The sequence below is a fragment of the Cetorhinus maximus genome, chromosome 2, assembly GCF_964194155.1.
Source record: "Cetorhinus maximus chromosome 2, sCetMax3.hap1.1, whole genome shotgun sequence".
Lineage (NCBI taxonomy): Eukaryota > Metazoa > Chordata > Chondrichthyes > Lamniformes > Cetorhinidae > Cetorhinus > Cetorhinus maximus.
Window position 1 is genome coordinate 69,188,967 of NC_135880.1, and position 23,494 is coordinate 69,212,460.

The 23,494-nt window shown below is 44.3% G+C and overlaps 1 protein-coding gene across 2 annotated transcripts in view; it reads right to left on the reverse strand.

The window, feature by feature from the left end:
• Window positions 1–8,437, reverse strand: part of LOC144695016 (solute carrier organic anion transporter family member 3A1-like) — a 338,399-nt gene extending 329,962 nt beyond the window's left edge. Inside the window, exon 1 of one of the 2 annotated variants that reach the window (XM_078565890.1) lies at window positions 6,557–8,437. In XM_078565890.1, coding sequence (XP_078422016.1) covers window positions 6,557–6,688 — 132 coding nt within the window. In that variant the 5' untranslated portion in view covers window positions 6,689–8,437. The remainder of the gene's footprint in view (window positions 1–6,556) is intronic. The other variant, XM_078565881.1, reaches the window with a different exon arrangement.
• Between the last annotated feature and the right edge of the window lie 15,057 nt (window positions 8,438–23,494).

Genomic DNA, 23,494 nt, shown 5'->3' on the forward strand with positions numbered 1-23,494 from the left:
ATTCCTGCAATGCATCTTGTAGATGGTACACACTGCTGCTACTGTGCATCAGTGGTGGAGGGAGTGAATGTTTGTGGATGGGGTGCCAATCAAGCGGACTGCTTTGTCCTGGATGGTATCAAGCTTCTTGAGCATTGTGGGAGCTGCACTCATCCAGGCAAGTGGGGAGTATTCCATCATACTCATGACTTGTGCCTTGTAGATGGTAGACAGGCTTTGAGGAGTCAGTAGGTGAGTTACTCACCACAGGATTCCTAGCCTCTGACCTGATCTTGTAGCCACAGTATTTATATAGCTAGTCCATTTCAGTTTCTGGTCAATGGTAACCCCCCAGGATTTTGATAGTGGGGGATTCAGTGATGGTAATGCCATTGAACGGTTGGTTCAATGCGATGGTTAGATTCTCTCTTGTTGGAGATGATCACTGCCTGGTGTTCGTGTGGAGGGAATGTTACTTGCCACTTGTCAGTCCAAGCCTGGATATTGTCCAGGTCTTGCTGCATTTGGACATGGACTGCTTCAGTATCTGAGGAGTCGCGAATGGTGCTGAACATTGTGCAATCATCAGCGAACATCCCCACTTCTGATGGAAGGAAGGTCATTGATGAAGCAGCTAAGGATGGTTGGGCCAAAGTAGTGGTGAGCAAGAGGGCATAGACAGACTGCTGAAATGAGCAGGCATATGGCAGATAAAATTTAATAAAGAGAAATGTGAAGTCATTAATTTTGTTAGGAAGAATGAGGAGTGGCAATACAAGCTGACTGGTAGAATTTTAAATGGAGTGCAGGAACAGAGATATCTGATGATGTATGTACACAAAACTTAAAAAGTGGCAGGACAAGTTGAGAAGGCCGTTAAAAAGATAGATCCTTAGCTTAATGAATGGAAGTAAAGTGTTAAAAAAGTAAGGGCATTATTCTAAACCTTTTAAAACACTAGTTGGGCTCTAGGTGTTTTGTTAGAGTAAATAAGGAGAAGCTACTTCCAATGGCAGAAGGTTCGGTAACCGAGGACACTAATTTATGGTAATTGGCAAAAGAGCAAGTGACATGAGGAAAAAAACAATTATACAGCGAGTTGGAATCATCTGGAATTCACTGCCTGAAAGGGTTGTGGAAGCAGACTCAATAATAACTTTCAAAAAGGAACTGGATAAATACTTGAAAGCAAAACATTTACAGAGCTATGGGTAATGAGCAAGATAGTACAATTAACTGGATAGCTCTACCTAAGAGCCAGCAGAGTCATGATGATCCAAACAGCCTCCTTATGTACTGTGTCATTTGATGATTGTAACTAAAACTTCACAGGGGAGGCAAAGGCAACTTGAATACTCTCCATGAGCCAAACCTTCTCTTTTTTTTTATTCATTGCTTGCTGTCTCAGGTTTCAGAGCTGCCCAATGTTTGAGCAGAGTGCACTTCAATCGAGTCAGGTCCCCAACAAAAATTGAACTTTCCTGACAGCGCAGCTGCCAGGATTAAAAGAAAAATCCTTGTCGTTGTTCACCCAATAAGTACCCTGGACATGTTTATCCCACTGGACTTTGAGGTTTGCTACAATCCACTGCATGCTACCACCCAGGTATACAAATACAGCATTGAATCAAACGTGGGGTTTACATTTCAAAATTGAGCAATGCCTCCACTCCTTTGCTATGGGTGGGGAGCGTTGCAAGCAAACTCTACTTTTTTTTTTGTTTTTGAGTACTATTAGTTTATAAAAGAGTTGCATACTCTTGGAGCTTTGAGAATAAAGCCTGACTAAATTCTGTTGATATTTTTACTTCAAATGAGCTTCATTTTAATTTCTGGTTTCTTTTTACTCAACTGAGGTTATTTGGAAATACGACTGCAGAAGCTAAAATTTCAAACAAAATCAGAAAATGCTGCAAACACTCAATGAGTCAGATAGCATCTTCAAAGAAGGGAAAATGGTAATGTCTCAGGCAGAACCCTTCATCTGATGCTGCCTTAATACCTCGTCTTTCCGGCATTTTCTGCTTTTGTTTGGGATTATAAAGAATTGACTATCTTTGATTCCTCTCTGGTAGTGGGAAACCACTGATGGAGGACTCAAAAAGCTAAATAGGTAAAGGTGGACTGGGGGTCACTATCCTGAGTTAGGTAAGGTGAAAAGTCAGTTGGATGTTAGTAAGCATTTCATTTCCCAAATAATAGTGAACCTTTGGAAGGCTGTCAAACAAGAGCCTGACCAGCTTCTGGTTGTGGCAGAGATTATCTGTTGTAAAAGGCAGGTATTGTATAACATTACTTAACTCCTGGACTAGTTTTAGTTGCTTATGGGGGTCAGAGAGGAATTTTTCATAGTTTCCTCCCAATTAGCCCAGGATTTTATTAGCTTTTCTGCCTCCTCCAGGACATTACTTGTTTTCACATAGGGTAGGGATTGTATATATTGTAATCCACAAGGCATCACAGCATTGGGACAAACGGTCTATCCCTGTCGGTCATTGTTTGTATGAATGTAAACTTTCCCAATTTTCCAATACTTTGTTTACCTCTGCCAATAAGCGGTTTTTTAGTCTTACAGTGACCAAAAACACTCAATGAAAGTGGACCCAAACTTTATACAGTAAATGTGGTGACATTTAAAATGCAGGCAAGTATCATATGGTCAAATGTCGTATCATCAACCTTCCAGGAATACGTCCAAACAGAGTTAGCAACCCTAGACACCACAGCCTCCTGACTACTTGACTAAAGTCAGCTAACTCAGCAAAGACTGGGGGTTGAATCGGGGTTCTCCCTAGGGTTTATGGTTAAGCTACTCTGTGAGTAACCACACTGAGCCAAAGTGGACTTATTTCACCAAGCGCCTATTCTACCTACGCAATATTTGATCATCTCAAGCTATCCCTTGTTGAAGGGTCATGTGGACTCGAAACGTCAACTCTTTTCTTCTCCACCGATGCTGCCAGACCTGCTGAGTTTTTCCAGGTAATTCTGTTTTTGTTTTCCTTTACTACAGCTGCTGATCATATTGACAAGATATTTATCCTGCTCATTTTTAAAGTTGATAATTGTCTCAGCTTCAACTTCTTTTGCTGGGTGTCTGTTCCATTTAATTTCCTGAAACTGTTAGAGAAAAAAGTGTTTTTGTAATCTCTATTCTAATTCTAAATTTATTATTTTTAAATGTATGTCATCTAGTTCTGCTTCGATAATCCAACTATGTCAAGTTATCTGTATCCTGTAAATGGATGATGCAATGGAACTTCCCTTTTTCTTGCCTGCTAAGTGAAAGGTAAATAGGTAATGTGCACAATACCAAACATCATTTTAAAATAAATTGAGAATAAGCCACTCAGCCAACAAAGACTCACACCTGTCTGTAGGTTTTATACACGGAGACCAGAGAAGCATGAGTGCTGTCAAGATCATTGCCTCATCGCTCACAGTTGTAGTGTCTAATGGATAAAATGACTTTCCCATTCTCAATGAAAACCAGTTTAGAGCACAAAGCTGACCTTGGTTCACAGGTTCTGGGCTTGAGTCATCTGACTGTTGGCTGTATCTCTCCTTACCAGGTCTGTAAAGAGTTACCTGCCTACATCACATTCACCTAGATGGAAAAATTTTTTTAAAGTCTTCAATTTGTGTGTTCTAGTGGTAGACCATAAATAGTACGTGTGGTAAGAATGCATCAGTCACCATTTATAAACAGTGCAAACTCCAGACTAAATCTGTACTAGCCCTCAATTATACTTTTAACAGACATTAGCTGAAAAGTTAGGACAGCCACCTGACAAAAAATGTTTTTCCTTCCATTACTGTTATTTATTCTAAAGATAATACATTTTTTGCAGCTTAAACTAAAATCAGAAGTCAGGTTCATATACATATTTATAGCTCTGATCTTCACTCCACCTCCTTGATTCAGGAATCTTACAGCTTTTTGTTACTCCGATTTTCTCTCCTTTCCTTCTCTAAAGGTGCTGGCTGATCCTGTGGTCTAAAACCTCAAACACTTATAGCACCTTGCCCAGCTGAGCAATTCTTCATGTGTAATCTTAACAGTAAGTTCTAGTAAATAATTTTATCATGGGGAGGGGAAGGGAGAGAAAGGAAACACCACAGGGAAACCAGATGTTGCACATGAGCATTTTCCACCATCAAGAAAGAAGATGGATAAGGCATTTATATAGTACTTTTCAATAACCAGATAACCTGTTGCTAGTGTTGGTTAAGTGATATCAGGCAGGCCATCAGGAGAACCTCCTTATTCTTTTTTGAATATTGTCATGGGATATTTTTCATTCACTGCAGAGGACAAGGCAGGGCTTCGGTTTAATGTCTCACGGCCCAACTAGACAGCAATCAGAAGCAGGAACCCTGGCCAAGAAAATTGAGGTCAGTTGAAGCATTCAGCTGAGATGAATCAGTGCAGACTGGAAATTCAGCCTGAAACTTTTTTGGCCTCTATGGTTCAGTTCCATATTGCACATTGCACCAGCTGAGCCATCATCCGCTTGGGATCTGGCTCTGTTATTCCTAAAATCCCCAAGTTGACAAGTAGACTAGTGATGTGAGCCCACTATCCACAGATTCCTCAACTGATCATTCTAAAAACATAAATGTTTTGAAACCAATAATGATCACGAAGCAAAAAGAAATTAAACGGCCAGGCCACCTTTACCTTGCAAGAGGGTGTAAAAATGTAGATTTGGGAAACTAGTTTTAAATGCAAAACAGGAAGTACAATTGTTGCACCCAGCTGCAAGCACTTTAAGTAAAGTAGTTTATTTTTAACTGCTTAGATTAAAATGAACATTAATAGATAAGGGACAAAATGGATTGCCATTATATCAGTATTGCAGTGCAGTGATGTGTGGTGTTCACACTGTTTGGTGGTGCATGAATAAAATAGCGTATTTTAATTTTCCCATTGACAAGGGTGTGAGAATTCAACATCATTATGTTGGAAGCATGAACAATGTGCAGTGTGCCATGCAGCAGACATAATATTCACATGTCTGACCAATGTTTTATCTAAGATGTGTCACCACGCAATAATTTGCCTACAACATAAAATACACTCATTGTAAGGAAGTAAATGCCAGTTCCTAGTGGAAGAGACTAACAGGAGTGACAAGAAGCTTGATCAGTAAAATTGAGTTTGAGGTGTGTAAAGGAAGAAATGCGGAGCGGTAGGAATTTAAGAAGGGAGTTCTAGAGGGGGGTGGATGCACTGCCACCAATGGTGAGACAAAAGGTTGGGATGGGGAGGGGACTGCACCAAAGTCCAGTGTTAGAGGACCAAAGGATGTGTTCGGGGGATATCCGGAGATTACGGAGCTAGGATGGGGCAAAGTGATAAATAGATGTGAAGACAAGAATGTAAAGCTTCAAGTTAATAGATTGGGAGACAGGGAGCCAGCATAGTTTAGTGAGGGGAGAACTGAGAAAAGAGTGAGAGTCAATGCAGGACAGGATGTGGGCAGGTTGTGTTTTTGGCAGCTGGAGGAAAGGAGGCCAGTTAGGAAAACTTCAAGTATAGTGACGATGGAAGCATGCTTGAGGGTTTCAACAGTCGAAAAGCTGAGACAAGAGTGGAGGTACACATTCTGCAAATGGAATTGGCAGTCTTGATGATAAATAACATGTGGGGTTTGAAGTTCAACTCAAAATGCCAAAGTTTCACACTGTCTGATTCAGCTAGAGCAAGTGGCCAAGGAGGGGGAGGAACCATTGGCAAGAGGCCAAAATGGATTGCCTTAATTGTTTTGGTGTTCAGTTGGAGAAAATTGGGATTTGATGATGTCAGAAAGGCAGCTCGACTGCATGGAGGTGATTGTGGAGTCCAGAGAGACGATGGACAAGTAGAGCAGGGGCATCAAATTCTAAAGGGAGGTTGACATTGTAATTGTGAATGATATCAACAGGGGAGCATCTTTCACTCTCATTAAACAATGTTAAATAAAGATAATGCAGCCACAAGCCTGATCCTACTTCAATTAACCAACAACTGAGCTAACACTGTCCGAGAAACAGAAAGATAAAAGTTGCATAGACACTATCAGGAGGACAACATTTCTATAACATTCCCAGGAGGACGGCATAGCTACTTTCAAACTAAGCTTTTGGCATCTATATTTATGCTTGAAATGAGCAATGGAACAATCGGCTCAGTCCAACTGTGAGACTTGCAGAAACTAGTCCAGATGTGGTCACTGATGAAATCTGCGAGAATAAACTGCATCTTTTACTATTCCTCCCCTATGCTTATAGTTTGCTGTCCAACCATCCACAGATGCCTCACATAGGGGAATTCCCGCTGTCTTAGCTTTTGGCATCTTTAAACTTTTCAGCCGGTCTAGATCTGGAACGTGTTCCCTTCCTGGATGTAAAATCTACAGTCTAACGGAAACTCATGCGGTTTGCACGTTATGCCAGAGTAATTCAAAGGGAATATAAAGCAAACAGAGACGAAACATGTTAGCCCCGATTGATTTCTGTATCCGTTTACCTAAAGCAAACACCATCACCAGCCCTTGCTAAACTCCCCTTGTACACGTTGTCGATTGTTACTTACTAAGTAAGCGCCGCTGATGCCCTGGGTCAGCATCAGCAAACACTCCGCGATGAGAAATGTTCGGATATCCGAGAAGTAGGACCGCCGGGGATTCGCCGCTACCGATCGCCTGTCGTCCATCTGATTGCTCATCCCGGAGATACGGTGGAAACGTTATCAACTGAATAGAAAGGCCCGGAGTTGAAAGAGTTTTCAGTGCGTTAGGAGGCTCCTTATCTGTACCAGAGCGCCACACCCACCGGCCTCACTGGGTGGAGATCGACCGCTGTCTGAGAGAGACTGAGAGAGAGAGAGGGAGGCTATACGTATGAGAGGTGGAGAGAGGCTGTGGGTACGCCAGACACTGTGTGAAAGAGAAAGAAACAGAGTATGAGAGGGAGAAATTAGGTAAGAGACTGTGAGAAACAGATGTGACAGAGAGACTGTGGGTTTAAGAGGGAGGCTGGGTATGAGAGAGGCTGTGGGGATCAGAGAGAGGGGGAGACTGTGGGTATGAGAGATACTTTGGGTTTGGGGAGAGAGACAGTGGGCATGAGAGGGACAAAGACTATGGGTATGAGAGAAGGGGAGAGAGTGATGATGTGAGTGTGTTAAAGAGAAATAAACTGGGTATGAGAAATGTGTTTCCGCGAGATAAACTGAGAGGGAGATTGTGACAGTGTGGGTATGAGAAAGAAAGAGATTGTGTGAAAGTGGGAGAGAGTCACTAGGAATGAGAGAGGGGGAGATTGTGCGAAATAGACTATGTGAGGGAGATTGTGTGTGAGAGAGGGAGCGATTGTGTGAGAGAGGGTTTGTAAGAGGGCGTGTGAGATGGACTGGATAAGAGGAGAGACTGCTTGGGAGGGAAGACTGCGAGAGGGAGAGAGGGAGTATGAGATAGATTGTGAGAGAGAGACAACGTGAGAGGGGGATAGTGTGAAAGATACCTGCACTGAGAAAGAGGGAGAGACTGTATGAGATATATTGTGTGAGATTGTGAGAGAGAGAATGTATGAGAAAGAAAATAAGAGTGTATATGTGGGATAGGAAAAGACTACAACTATTAGAGACTGCGAAAGACTAAGATTGTGTAAGAGATTGTGAGACTGAGATCCTGTGTGTGAAATGGTATTTGACTGAGACTGAGAAACTGTGTGGTTGTGTGACTGAAAGACTGTGTGGCTGTGTTTGACTGTGTGGGAGACTGTGACTGAAATTGTGTTGTCACAACGTGTCCACTCCTTCTACAAAAATGTCAGCGAAAGAAAGCTCCGGAATAGACTCCGTCTCACACGGTATTTCCTGGGCTCTGCAGCTCGCACCGAAAAGGTGATAGCACCTTTAACCAAAAAGGATACGTTTTAAAAAATCTAATTTAAAAAAAAAAGCAACAGCCGCCGCCAAAATGAGGCGTGTTGTTTCTTGACAGTTCCCGAGACAGTTCATTCGTGCTAGCAGCTGTCAATCGCTGGTCTCTGAGCAGGCGGCGCTGGGCAATCCTCTCGCACAGATCTTGTGTAAATCCTCTTCTATATCGTCTCTGAGCCTGTGCAATGCAAATGCAGCCATCGGGCCAAATACACTTCTGTATTGGAATGTGGCCAAATTGACCTGTAGCTCCGAAACTTAGCTGTAAGCTAAATAAAAGCAGCAGCAACTAACTTTGGATTCGGCTTGACGGTCAGATAAGCATCAGCTGTCTGATTTACTGCGGTTCAATTTCTCTCAAAAATAAACCTTGTAAACACGGACCAGCATCGTCACCTTTCTCCCCTGAAATACATTTGATTTATTCACATCTCCAGGTCTTTTGGTTAAACAATCGGGAGGTGGGTGTTAGGATTTAAGGAACTTCCGTCCTCCCTGCTGGAGGCTGTTCTCTTTTGCTTTCACCCTCCCAATCAGCTACTTTCGGCTGATCTGGGACATGTTAACGTGCATCCCGGCGTGTGCTATAGTCAGAAACCACAGAAGGCAATGGAACAACATTGTAACTTCCTTTTAGGCTGCTATGAGGAGGAGGAGGAGACTTGACTGAAAGTGAAATATCAGCGAAGCATTTTCTCCTCCTCCACTGCCGGCAGCGCCACCTCGTGTCCCCAAGCCTGCTGAATTCGGTGAACTGGACAGCTTTATGAAATCATTGTGGGTGCAGAGAGGAAACAGTCCTGAAACTATTAATATTCCCCAAATATCATTGCTGATTTTCTGTGTTTTATCAGCTTTCTTAAAAGCACTAAATTGGGGCTAAATCCTAACGTTTCCCTAATATTAATTGTCAGGGTCATCAACATTGGAGAAATGTAAGAGTGAAATTAAGGTCAGTCGTGCATCTGTCAATTATTAAATGTGAGATATCGCAAAATAAATTTCACCTTAATTGGGAGGGCCTGGAGGTACGGAATGTAGACCTGAAGGAGTTCCATGGTGGAGCAGCAGAACAGCCACGAATCATTTTATTTTGGCCTTTTTTAAGGTTAACATAAACTAAAAGTGATATCAGCACTGGGGAAGGTGCTGATTGACGAGTAGTTGATGGGTTATTTTAGAAGTCTTAAGACATTCGTTTATTTTTGTTAATTTAATTTGCCTAACAAATTGAAGCATAGCAGGGCACCTCAGTCCCACAGAATGCACATCCTGTTGCTTGTGGGACCTCTAGGAAACCTGCCAAGTCCTGGGGCAGAATTTTTCAGTCGGCGTGCGGGGCAGGCCTGACACGCTAACGCATAAAATGACGAGCGATTACATTGGACATGTGTCCCCACATCATCAACTGTCAGTCACCATTAACTGATGCTTTCTCCATGGCAATACCTCTACCAATCAGAGTCCTTGCGCCAACCAATCAGCACTCTTTTCTCATAGAGTATAAAGCTGTTGCTTCCTCTGACATTGGTTTTCTTGCAAGTATCCTGATGAATGCAAGGCAAAAAGCTTCGGCACGTCTCTTTCTTCAACAATACTCAAATTCCTGGTTATAGGGATTTCAGACAGAAGCGAAGGGATAAAAAAGGAGTGGAGGAGTGGTTGCAATATTGGGTAAAAAAACAATCACAGCTCTGAGTAGGGATGATTTGCATAAAGAGCATAAAATGAGGCCAAATAGATTAAACTGAGGAACAAAAAAGGGGCTATCACACTGCTGGGCGTATACTAAAGGCCCCCAAACAGTCAGAGGAAGGTAGAAGAGCAGACATCCTACCGACTCCCACAGCTACCTCGATTACAGCTCCTCACACCCCGCTTCCTGTAAGGACTCCATCCCATTCTCTCAGTTCCTTCGCCTCCGTCACATCTGTTCTGATGTTGCCACTTTCCAAAACAGTTCCTTTGACATGTCTTCCTTCTTCCTTAACCGAGGTTTTCCACCCATGGTGATTGACAGGGCCCTCCATCGTGTCCGGCCCATCTCCCGCACATCCGCCCTCGTACCTTCCTCTCCCTCCCAGAACCATGATAGGGTTCCCCTTGCCCTCACTTATCACCCCACCATCCTCCGCATTCAAAGGATCATCCTCTGCCATATCCGCCAACTCCAGCATGAAGCCACCACCAAACACATCTTCTCTTCACCCCCCCGGCGGCATTCCGCAGGGATCATTCCCTCCAGGACACCCTGGTCCACTCCTCCATCACCCCCTACACCTCAATCCCCTCCCATGGCACCTTCCCATGCAACCGCAGAAGGTGTAACACCTGCCCCTTTACTTCCCCTCTCCTCACCGTCCAAGGGCCCAAACACTCCTTTCAAGTGAAGCAGCACTCACTTGCACTTCCCTCAATTTAGTCTACTGCATTCGTTGCTCCCAATGCGGTCTCCTCTACATTGAAGAGACCAAACGCAGACTGGGTGACCGCTTTGCGGAACTCCTTCAGTTTGTCCGCAAGCATGACCCCGACCTCCCTGTCGCTTGCCATTTCAACACACCACCCTGCTCTCACGTGCACATGTCTGTCCTTGGCCTGCTGCAATGTTCCAGTGAAGCTCAACGCAAACTGGAGGAACAGCACCTCATCTTCTGACTAGGCACTTTACAGCCTTCCGGACTTAATATTGAGTTCAACAACTTCAGATCATGAACTCTCTCCTCCATCCCCACCCACTTTCCGATCCCCCTTTTTCCAATAATTTATAATTTTTTAAATATATTTTTCTTTTCCCACCTATTTCCATTATTTTTAAATGTATTTCCATCCATTGTTTCTTCTCCACCTTTTCGCCTATTTCGATCCCTTCCCCCCACCCCACCCCCACTAGAGCTATCTGTTACTTGCTCTTCCTGCTTTCTACACTTAATGTCACCATTAGCACATTTTTTAGCTAATATCACCACCGTCAACACCCCTTTGTCCTTTTGTCTATGACATCTTTGGCAATGTCTCCTTTGCCTCCATCTATCACTGGCCCTCTACTCAGCTCTACCCGTCCCACCGCCCTCAACCAGCATACATTTCACCTCATTTCTATATTCCCTCAGTTCTGATGAAGAGTCACACGGACTGGAAACATTAACTGTATTCCTCTCCGCAGATGCTGTCAGACCTGCTGAGTTTTTCCAGCTATTTTTATTTTTGTTTTAGGAAAATTGCTGATTAGTGCAGAAACAATAGGGCAGTAATAGTAATGGCCTTGAACCAACCTAATATTAGCTGAAACAAATTCAGGGTAAAAGCTATAGAGGAGACAGAATTCTTAAAATGGATTCAAGAGAACTTTTCAACCAGTGCATAGCAAGCCCAATAAGAGAAGGTCAGCTCTGGACTTCGTTTTAGGAAATGAATCTGGGCAGTTGGAAGGAGCATTAGTGGGAGAGCATTTCAGTGCTAGTGGTCATAATTCAGTTAGATTTAAAGTAGCTATGAAAAAGCATAAAGATAAACCAAGAGTAAGAGCTTTAAACTGGGGAAAGGCCAATTTTACTAAACTGAGATGATTTGGTAAAAATGGACTGGAAACAGTTACTTGAGGGTAAATCAGTGTCAGAGCGATGAGGAACATTTAACGAGGAGCTAAAGAGGATTCAAAACAAGTATTTTGACACAAAGAAAAAGGATTGAACTCACAAATTTTGGCCCCACCCCACCATTTGGATTTTAAATAGCATGTAGGGTAGGATAACTCACAAAAAAGAAAACTTAAAGCCAGTGGATAACTAAGGAAAGAGAAGGGTCTATTTGGGAACAAAAAGGTCATTTGTGTGTGGAGGTAGAACACAAGGGAATGGTTCTTAATGAATGCTTTACATCTATTTTCACAAAAGAGATGGATGAAGCAGACATTGTAGTTAAGGAGGAGTGTGAAATATTGGATAGAATAAACATGGGGAGGGAGGAAATATTAGAGAGTTTAGCCTACTTGAAAGTGGTTAAGCCACCAGGCCAGGATACAATGTTTCTCAGGCTGCTAAAGGGAGCAAGGGGAAAAAAAATAACAGAATATCTGACCATCATTTTTCAAACCTCCCTGGCTACAGGCAACAGGCTGGAGGAATGCTAATGCTGTACCATTGTTTAAAAAGGGAGGAAGGGTTTGCCCAACTACTGACAGGCCAGTCAGCTTCACCTCATTGGTGGGCAAATTATTGGAAGAAATTCTGGAAGACAATATAAATCGTCACTTAGAAAGGCACAGATCAATCAAGCATAGTCAGGATTTATTAAAGGAATGTGGTGTCTGACAAACTTGATTAAATATTTTCTGGAGGCAACAAGGAGATTGAATCAATAAGGGGAGTGAGTTTGATGTCTATTTGGATTTCAGAAAGGCTATTGACAAGGTCCCACATGGCAGGCTGGTCAGAGAATTTAAAGCTCATTGGATCCAAGGGAAATGGCAAGTTGGATTCAAAATTGGTTCAGCAGCAGGAAGCAAATGCTAATGGTTGAAGGGTGTTTTTATGACTTGAAGGCTGTTTCCAGCAGGGTTGCACAGAGCATAGTACTACATCCCTTGCTGTTCATGGTACACATCAACGGTTTCGATTTAAATGTAGGGCACATGATTAAGAAGTTTGCAAATGATACAAAAATTGGCTATATTGATGATGAGGAAAAAAGCTAGAGAGTGCAGGGAGATACCAATAGATTGGTCAGGGTCGCTAGAAAAGTAGCAAATGGAATTCACTTCGGAGAAGTGTGAGTTAATGCACTTAGGACAAATAAGGCAACGGAATACACAATGAATGGTAGGATGCTGAAAAGCAGGGACAGAGGGGCCTTTAATCATGTGTCTAGGAATCTCTGCAGGTAGCAGGATAGATAGATAACGTGGTCAGGGAGGCATGCAGAACACTTCCCCCCCATTGGCTGAAACCGAGGTTATAAGAACAGGGTAGCTGTGCTAGAACTGTATAAAATGCTAATTTGACAGGAGCTAGGAGATTTCTTTTAATTCATTCTTGTGTTGCAAGCCACATTTATTGCTCACCCTTAATTGCTGTTGAGAAGATGGTGTTGAGCCATCTTCTTGAACAGCTGCGGTCCATCTGATGCAGGTTTACGGCAGTGCTTTTAGATAGGGAGTTCCAGATATTTGACCAAGTAACAGGGAAGGAATGGCGATATAGTTCCAAGTCAGGATGGTGTGTGGCTTGGAGGGGATCTTGCAGGTGGTGGTGTTCCCATGCATCTGCTGCCCTTGTCCTTCAAGTTGGTAGAGGTCGCAGGTTGGAAGGTGCTGTCAAAGGTACCTTCATGAGCTGCGGCACTGCATCTTGTAGATGGTATACAGTGCTGTCATTGTGCGTTGGTTGTGGAAGGAGAGAACGTTGTGGGTGGTGAATGGGGTGAATCAAGTGGGCTGCATTATCCGGGATGATGTCGAGCTTCTTGAGTGTTGTTGGAGCTGCACTCATCCATGTAAGTGGGGAGTATCCCATCACAATCCTGATTTGTGTCTTATAGATGGTGCACAGGCTTTGGGGTGCAGAAGATGAGTTACGCTCCACAGAATTCCCAGCCTCTGAGCTTCTCTTTTGCCACAGCATTTATATAGCCGGTCCAGTTAAGTTTCTTGTCAATGTTAATGCACAGGATGTTGATAGTGGGGAATTAAGTGATGGTAATGCTATTGAATGTCAAGGGGAGATAGTTAGATTGTTTCTTGGAGATGGTCATTGCCTAGCACTTGTGTGACTCAAATATTACTTGCCACATATCAACCCAAGTTTGAATGTTGTCTAGGTTTTGCCGCATACAGGCACTGACTCTTTCAGTAACTGAGGAATCATGAATGGTACTAAACATTGTGCAATCATCAGCGAACATCCCAACTCCTGACCTTATGTTGGAGGGGAGGTCACTGATGAAGCAGCTAAAGATGTTTGGGCTTAGGGCACCACCTGAGGAACTCCTACAGCAATGTCCTGGAGCTGAGATGATTGTCCTTCAGTGAGTCCACCCCCAACCCCTGCACCACCCACCCCCCCCACCCCCAACGAACCCCCAGCCACTGGTTGAATACCAACAGCAGCATGATGAGGCCATTAATTCACCTTTAATTGGCCACTTCAGGGCCTCAAATGGCTTCTAGGCAGGAAGGCCATCCTTAACCTTCTCCACCCCTAACTTAATCCTGTGGAGTGGAGGGGGTCAGGAAGGCGATACACACTCCAGCCTTCACATTCCCTCTGGACCCCTTGCATTCCAGCCCACCTTTATCTTCTTCCCGCCTTACTTCTATGTCACCCTATAAAAACTGCAGATACTTTCATTAGACACTTTTTCTCTCTCTTTTCCTTTTACATTCAAAGATAACCCTTGTTTTTCTTTTGCTCAGGTGCTGAAAATGTGGGGATGCATCATCCATTTCAGGAAGCAAAGGCCAGCCACCCTGTAGATACATAGACACTTAAGTACCAGCTCAGATACTGGCACAGTGCCTATTTTAGACGCTAGGCTAGAAGTGGGATCTTTATATGATGAATGATCAATCGCAAGTGTGCAGGAGTTAGGACAGAAGCCTAGGATGCCACAGGTGCCAGCTCGCTAGTCCCACTGTAGTGGAATTAAATGCAGATTTCGAGATCCTGGCTACCAGGGACTCATGGTAGCTCCAACTTCTTTCACATGAGAAGTACTTTGGTGCCATTTTAAATTGTATATAATTCAGCAATTTTACAGCAGATATTCAACAAAGTATTTACACAGTAATTTTATTTCCTAAAATCCGGTATTTTTATGGAATTGAGATGAGGAGGGAGCTTGTCTGCTTCCACAGTAATCGCACTGAAATAAATTTTCAAAATGAGATAGCTCCAAGCCCCACTGATCAAAAAATTATGTCTCATTTGTTAAACTCATAGCAGCAAGACCAATTAAAAGCAGTAACCTACACCAGGTAACTCAAACCATTGCAATTATCAAAAGGATAAGGAGTTAACATGTCACTGAATTATTTATCAGCAGTGCCATTAGCAAGCTGCTAGCTTCAAAACTACCCCAGTTTGTGAATCCAGAAAGATAGCAATCTTCACTTTTATTCTGTCACTCCTATTTCAGTATTTTTAGTAGTGTTAACATCAGAGTGGGGACCGTTGTATTTCTTAAGGCAAAGCAGTCACCAAACAAGACTTTCAAACAGGAAGGAAGGTGTGATGACATCATATGTCACTTCATAGAATAAAGCGCTTCACTGCCTTACCACAGAATTATCTCTCAGCATTTTCTACTGCCTTTGTTTATAGGCATAAACATGTACTCATGTGGAATTAGGAAAGGAAAAATGGTATTTTAATTCCAAAGAATAGAACGTCTGCCCATTTTCTCACCCAGAATTGATGTGGATGGAGTTCATTTATAACATGCCTATAAAGGACAAATTTGTAATTTCTATAAAAAGAAGCTCCTCCCCCAATGTGTATGACTCAGAAGAGGTGACAATTTTGACTTAGTGGTGGCACTGTTGCCTCTGAGACCAAAAGTTTTAGATTCAATCCCATCTCCCCAAAAACTTGACTTCAGAATCGAGGCTGCGACTCCTGTGCAGCAATGAGGGAATGTTGCCCTGTTGAAGGTGCTTCCTTTGGATGAGTTTTAAACCAAAGCCCTCTCTGGTGGTTGTTATAGGTCTCACAGCATTTTTGAAGAGCAGAGGGGTTCTGTTGACTGAAGATTTTTTCTCTTCTGGAGGATTATGGGACTAGGGGTGGATTAATGGAAAACATTGCTTCCAGACATGGGTGACCTGGTAGGAATTCCTCTGGAAAATACACATGACTGGGAGAATGAAGAGAAGTGTAAGCTGTTAGAAGAGGGAGGAGGAGGGGGAGAAGAGCTCTCAGCATGAAGCCCATATCTGCTGAAGGGAGTAATTCTCTTCCCTCAACCTCTGCGATGATCAATGCATGAGACGTCTTTGCTTTCACAAAGGATGTCATCACTGAAATCTGTCAACTGCTGTAGCCATAACTGCAACATCGAAGCAGGATAAGGACAGCAATGCCTATGGTTTTCAAGGTAACGCTTCATTTTCATGTCTGGCTCCTTTCAGCAATGTGCTGAAGATGTAAGCAATATCTCACAGTTTGCAGTGCACTGCTGTACAAGGGAGGTCACTGAAGTTTCTGTATTTGATCCATCATGGCAAGTCAAAGGCTAGCCACTAGGCAACAAGGATCCTCTACTTATGACATGGCTCATGGTTTCAGTCATGCCCGGATATGTGCACAGCAGGCCTACAGTGACAGCCATGTTGCTACAAGTGACACCATTGATGACATCATTGGCATCCTCAAGTTTTCGCAGTTTGGACTGCTCTGGAAGAGCCCAGTAGTACTCAGCTAAGCGTGTCAAGATTTGTTGTAGTATGCTGCAGTAATGCACAATCTGGCTATTATGAGGTCACAGCCCTTGCCATCATATACCAGGCGAGCAGCTGAGGAGAATGAGGAAGAGGAGGAGGAGGTGAAAGTGGAGGAGCAGGAAAAAGTGCAACATGAAGTGGAGGAGCAGGGAGAGAAAGAGAGGCTACAATGTAGAAATCCCTTTTGTGTCCGGGCTATATGTGATCAAATTATTCATGAATGATACAGTAACCTCAACTACATCTCCCTACTCACCAACTGTCCCATATTTTTTACCTTTGGTCTATTTTCGACCATCACCTTTTCTTCTTTCTAACAATAGAGAAGTAAAAATCGCCTGATGATAGCTTGTGCTGTTTTCATTGTGAAGTATGTGTGTGTGCTTGTCTTCCTTCAGTTCTTTCCTTCTCCCTCTGACATGCATCAGATTTCCCTGCTGAAAAGAGGGGAATGTGTCAGTGAGTGCCCTGCAAAATGTTTGAGCGATGTGGCTGTCATGGTCAAATCACTCTCAGTTTGTGTGAGCTGTGAATTAATGGTACTGCCATGTTCTTATAATGATATAAGTGCATGAGCTTATTTGCTGTATAAGACACAAAACGCCAATCACTCATAGGGGATTGGGTTAATACATTGTAGGTCCATCTATTAAGGCTAGGCACATGAGAACAGTCTTACATAGTTGTAAAGCTTGGAGCACTAGGAGCTGTGTTGCCTGTGAAACTAAAACTGGAACAAACAATCCACACATCATTTCCCTTCTAGTGATGTATACAGACACAGGTTCATCCTCTCAAATGCATACTACAACATTGCCCTTTTTAAAGATATTTCCCTCTTCCAAAGAAGTATAACTATTTACAATACATGTTCATGTTTAGTTACCATTGCATAATAACATAGACCTGATGTCTCTATGAGTATCTAAAGCCTAAAGGTAATCTGCTTGTACACCCAGGTTTTGTGATGATAGCCTTGTCCGGAGGTTTCTTTAATTTCTCACAGTGATCTGTGGGATTGTCATTCTTGGATGTTGTTCCTGGTTATGTTTGGGATCTTGTCATAGGTGCAATAGGAAGAAATGAGTTCAGTGGGGCTGGAACAGGCTGACACGATCAGTCTACCAGGACAGTCCTGTTGGTGGGTTTTGGGGAGGAGATAGAAGTGGGCTGTCCGAGGTTGGGAGACGATGAGGTCAGAAGCTGTGGAGGGAAGATCTCCAGAGGAGATGAGGTCAGTAACAGTCCTGGCAACAATAGCTTGATGTTCAGTGCTGGGGGTCATGGTCCAGGAGAGTTAGGAGGAAGTGTCTGAGAGTTGGTGCTCAGCCTCTGCGAGGTAGAGGTCAGTACACCAGACAACAACGGCACCACCCTTGGCAGGTTTGATAACAAGGTCAGGGTTGGACCTGAGAGAACGGAATGCGGCAAGTTCAGAAGGAGATGGGTTAGAGTGGGTGAGAGGAGCAGAGAAATTGAGGCAGCCGATGTCACGCCGACAGTTCTCAATGAAAAGATCAATAGCAGGTAAGAGGCCAGAGGGAGGGGTCTGGGTGAAGGGAGAATACTGGAGGCGGGTGAAAGGATCTGTTAAACGGGGGGAGGACTCCTGCCCAAAGAAGTGAGCAGGAGACGAAGGTGGCGGAAGAAGAGATCAGCATCGTGCCAAGCCTGGAATTCATTGAGGTGAGGCCGTGAGGTTATGAAACTGAGCCCTTTGCTGAGCACTGAATGTTCAGCATCAGAGAGGGGAAGGTCAGGGGGTATAGTGAATACATGGCCGGGGCTGGGATTGGAAGACAGGATGGGGTTAGAGGGACAGGAAGGGGTGGAGGATCCTGGATGGGCGTTGGTATCAATGAGTTGTTGCAGCTTGCGTTCCTTAGTACTTGAAAGGAAGAGACAAAGTTTCTTGTTAAGGTGTTGGATGAGATTAAGAATAAAATGAAACTGGGGACAAGGACAGCTTTGAGATAGGGTGAGTCAGTGCTGCTGGAGAGAGAGGTCAAGTGCGTTCATATGGCAGCGTATGGCATTGAGTGTGGATCTCAGGATGCCACGAGAACAGCAGTCCGAGGAGAATTGTATGTCCCAGAGATACCTGTAATCCTGGGTGGATTCAAAACGTGAGGGATGGAACTTGAGATGGAATCCACCTGGGTAAGTCGGAGATGGAGACAGTCACTGAGGAAGGAAATATGGCTGTGAAAGCAAGTTTTAGTAAATACCTTGTCAAACACCAGGAGGGAAATGGAAAGCAATGAAGGTGAACAGGGCAAAAGAGACAATTGGAAACCCTGTTGGAGAGAAGAGCAGTACTTCTTCAAGGTAGGCATTACTGGAAGAGAGGTGGCAGTGAATTAAACACTAAGATAAAGGCAAAATACCGCGGATGCTGGAAATCTGAAACAAAAACAAAAAATGCTGGAAAAGCTCAGCAGATCTGACAGCATTTGTGGAGAGAAAGACAGAGTTAACTTTTCGAGTCCGTATGACTTTTCTTCAGAGTTAAAGTGAAGTAGAAATGTGGTGAAATATATACTGTTTAAGGCGGGTGGAACAGATGAAGCTGGATAGAAGGCCAGCGATTGGTGGAGGCAAAGGAGAGATTGCAAAAGATGTCATAAACAAAAGGTCAAAGAGGTGTTAATGGTGGTGGTACTGGCTAAAGGAGGTGCTAATGGTGACATTAAGAGTAGAAAGCAGAATGTGATAATGGCCAGAGCAGGGTAAGCACGGGAAAGAACAACATGAGCAAGTGATAGATGGCCCTAGTGGGGGTGGGATGGGGGAGGGGACGATGTTGGGAAAACAGGTCGAAAATAGGCTAAAAGCTGGGGGTAAAACAATGAATAAAAATGGAAATAAATTTTTACCAATAAAAATGAGTGGGAAAATAAATACAAAAGTAAATAAATACAAATTAAAAATAATAATGAATATTGATAAAAGGGGATCAAAAAGGGGTGAGGATGGAGGAGAGAGTTCATGGTCTGAAGTTGTTGAACTCAATGTTAAGTCCAGAAGGCTGTAAAGTGCCTAATCGGAAGATGAGGTGCTGTTCCCCCAGTTCTCTCTCCTATCCTATCACTGACCTTCTAAGCAGCTTTAACTGTTCCACCTCCCTTTAAACAGTATATATTTCGCCACATTTCTACTTCCCTTTAGCTCTGAAGAAGAGTCATATTGACTCGAAACGTTAACTCTGTCTTATGCAGTCCATGTGAGCTTGAAAGAGATTCTGGATATTACAGAATATTGCTAAATTGCTGTTAATTTAGTGAAAAAGTTAAAGTAGAAAACAGGATTTCCTGTTGGGTCAGAGTACCAACTATTCTGCTTAGGTTATTGGCAGGATTAATTTCACCTCAAGGACTTTACCTCAGTCCAGGTCACAGACCAAGTTCAAGATACTGGTAAATTTAAGCCCGTTAAGGAGGCAGCATGACAGGAACGGAGTAAGACGTGGCCGAAGACAGCTCCCATGATTCCTGTAATTTATCCCTATCAAAATTACTGAAATTGGATTAAAAGATTCAGCTTTTGATTATCAGTGTTTTGGGGTTTCTTCTGATGCTCAATATACATTCGAAATGTCTATACCCAGAGGCAAACGCAATCAGAATGAAACTGGGCCTGATGCTTTAACGACTGCGGCGTCCAATACTACAATACTACTGGTAATAACATGGCGATTTCCCGCTTTGAACTTAATTCTGTCAGCACACTTGCTGACTTACAGAGCACTATTCTTGCTGAGATAAAAACAAAAAACTACTGCGGATGCTGGAAATCCAAAACAAAAACAAAATTACCTGGAAAAACTCAGCAGGTCTGGCAGCATCGGTGGAGAAGAAAAGAGTTGACGTTTCGGGTCCACACGACCCTTCAACAGAACTGAAGTATAGTTAGGAGAGGGGTGAAATATAAGCTGGTTTAAGGTGGGGGGGCGGGGGGAGAGAAGTTGAGGGTGGGGTGGTTGTAGGGACAAGCAAGCAGTGATAGGAGCAGATAATCAAAAGATGTCACAGACAAAAGGATCAAAGAGGTGTTGAAGGTGGTGATATTATCTAAGAAAAGTGCTAATTAAGAATGGATGGCAGGACACTCAAAGTACAGCTCTAGTGGGGGTGGGGTGGAAAGATTGACAAGGTATTAGTTGTAGATTTAAAAATAATGCAAATAGGTGGGAAAAGAAAAATCTATATAAATTATTGAAAACAACAAAAAAAAACAAAAGGTTGGGGGAGGAAACAGGGTGGGGATGGGAGGAGGGGGAGTTTAAGATCTAAAGTTGTTGAATTCAATATTCAGCCCGGAAGGCTGCAAAGTGCCTAGTCGGAAGATGAGGTGCTGTTCCTCCAGTTTGCGTTGGGCTTCACTGGAACAATGCAGCAAGCCAAGGACAGACATGTGGGCAAGAGAGCAGGGTGGGGTGTTAAAATGGCAAGCGACAGGGAGGTTTGGGTCTTTCTTGCGGACAGACCGCAGGTGTTCTGCAAAGCGGTCGCCCAGTTTGCGTTTGGTCTCTCCAATGTAGAGGAGACCGCATTGGGAGCAACAAATGCAGTAGACTAAGTTAGGGGAAATGCAAGTGAAATGCTGCTTCACTTGAAAGGAGTGTTTGGGCACTTGGACGGTGAGGAGAGAGGAAGTGAAGGGGCAGGTGTTGCATCTTCTGCGTGGGCATGGGGAGGTGCCATAGGTGGGAGTTGAGGAGTAGGGGATGATGGAGGAGTGGACCAGGGTGTCCCGAAGGGAATGATCCCTACGGAATGCCGCCGGGGGGGGTGAAGGGAAGATGTGTTTGGTGGTGGCATCATGCTGGAGTTGGCGGAAATGGCGGAGGGTGATCCTTTGAATGCGGAGGCTGGTGGGGTGATAAGTGAGGACAAGGGGGACCCTATCATGTTTCTGGGAGGGAGGAGAAGGCGTGAGGGCAGATGCGCGGGAGATGGGCCAGACATGGTTGAGGGCCCTGTCAACGACCGTGGGTGGTAAACCTCGGTTAAAGAAGAAGGAGGACATGTCAGAGGAACTGTTTTTGAAGGTAGCGTCATCAGAACAGGTGCGAAGGAGGCAAAGGAACTGAGAGAATGGGATGGAGTCCTTACAGGAAGCAGGGTGTGAGGAGCTGTAGTCGAGGTAGCTGTGGGAGTCGGTAGGCTTTTAATGGATATTGGTGGACAGTCTATCATCAGAAATTGAGACAGAGAGGTCAAGGAAGGGAAGAGAAGTGTCAGAGATAGACCATGTGAAAATGATGGAGGGGTGAAGATTGGAAGCAAAATTAATAAAATTTTTCCAGGTCCCGACGAGAGCATGAAGCAGCACCGAAGTAATCATCGATGTACCAGAGAAAGAGTTGTGGGAGGGGGCCGGAGTAGGACTGGAACAAGGAATGTTCCACATACCCCATAAAGAGACAGGCATAGCTGGGGCCCATGCAGGTACCCATAGCCACACCTTTTATTTGGAGGAAGTGAGAGGAGTTAAAGGAGAAATTGTTCAGTATGAGAACAAGTTCAGCCAGACGGAGGAGAGTAGTGGTGGATGGGGATTGTTGGGGCCTCTGTTCAAGGAAGAAGCTAAGGGCCCTCAGACCATCCTGGTGGGGGATGGAGGTGTAGAGGGATTGGACATCCATGGTGAAGAGGAAGCGGTTGGGGCCAGGGAACTGGAAATTGTTGATGTGATGTAAGGTATCAGAGGAATCACGGATGTAGGTGGGAAGGGACTGGACAAGGGGAGAGAGAAGGGAGTCAAGATAACGAGAAATGAGTTCCATGGGGCAGGAACAGGCTGACACGATCGGTCTGCCAGGACAGTTCTGTTTGTGGATTTTGGGTAGGAGGTAGAAGCGGGCCATCCGAGGTTGGGCGACTATCAGTCCTCTCCCCGTTCAACGGATCCTTTTACCCACCTCCAATATTCTCCCTCCACCTGGACCCCTCCCTCTGGATTCTTACCTTCTCTTGATCTTTTCATTGAGAACTGTCAGCGTGACATTAGCCGTCTCAATTTCTCTGCTCCTCTCACCCATTCTAATCTGTCTCTCTCTGAATTTACTGCACTCCGTTCTCTCAGGTCCAACCCCAACATTGTCATCAAACTCGCTGACAAGGGTGGTGCTGTTGTTGTCTGGCGCACTGACCTCTACCTCGTGGAGGCTGAGCGTCAACTCGCAGACACTTCCTCCTACCTCTCCCTGGACCATGACCCCACCACAGAACATCAAGCCATTGTTTCCAGGACTGTCACTGACCTCATCTCCTCTGGAGATCTTCCTCCCACAGCTTCCAACCTGATAGTCGCCCAACCTCGGACGGCCCGCTTCTACCTCCTACCCACAATCCACAAACAGAACTGTCCTGGCAGACCGATCGTGTCAGCCTGTTCCTGCCCCATGGAACTCATTTCTCGTTATCTTGACTCCCTTCTCTCTCCCCTTGTCCAGTCCCTTCCCACCTACATCCGTGATTCCTCTGACACCTTACATCACATCAACAATTTCCAGTTCCCTGGCCCCAACTGCTTCCTCTTCACCATGGATGTCCAATCCCTCTACACCTCCATCCCCCACCAGGATGGTCTGAGGGCCCTTAGCTTCTTCCTTGAACAGAGGCCCGAACAATCCCCATCCACCACTACTCTCCTCTGTCTGGCTGAACTTGTTCTCACACTGAACAATTTCTCCTTTAACTCTCACTTCCTCCAAATAAAAGGTGTGGCTATGGGTACCTGCATGGGCCCCAGCTATGCCTGTCTCTTTATGGGGTATGTGGAATATTCCTTGTTCCAGTCCTACTCCGGCCCCCTCCCACAACTCTTCCTCTGGTACATCGATGATTACTTCAGTGCTGCTTCATGCTCTCATCGGGACCTGGAAAAATTTATTAATTTTGCTTCCAATCTCCACCCCTCCATCATTTTCACATGGTCCATCTCTGACACTTCTCTTCCCTTCCTTGACCTCTCTGTCTCAATTTCTGATGATAGACTGTCCACCAATATCCATTAAAAGCCTACCGACTCCCACAGCTACCTCGACTACAGCTCCTCACACCCTGCTTCCTGTAAGGACTCCATCCCATTCTCTCAGTTCCTTCGCCTCCGTCTGTTCTGTTCTGTTCTGATGATCCTACCTTCAA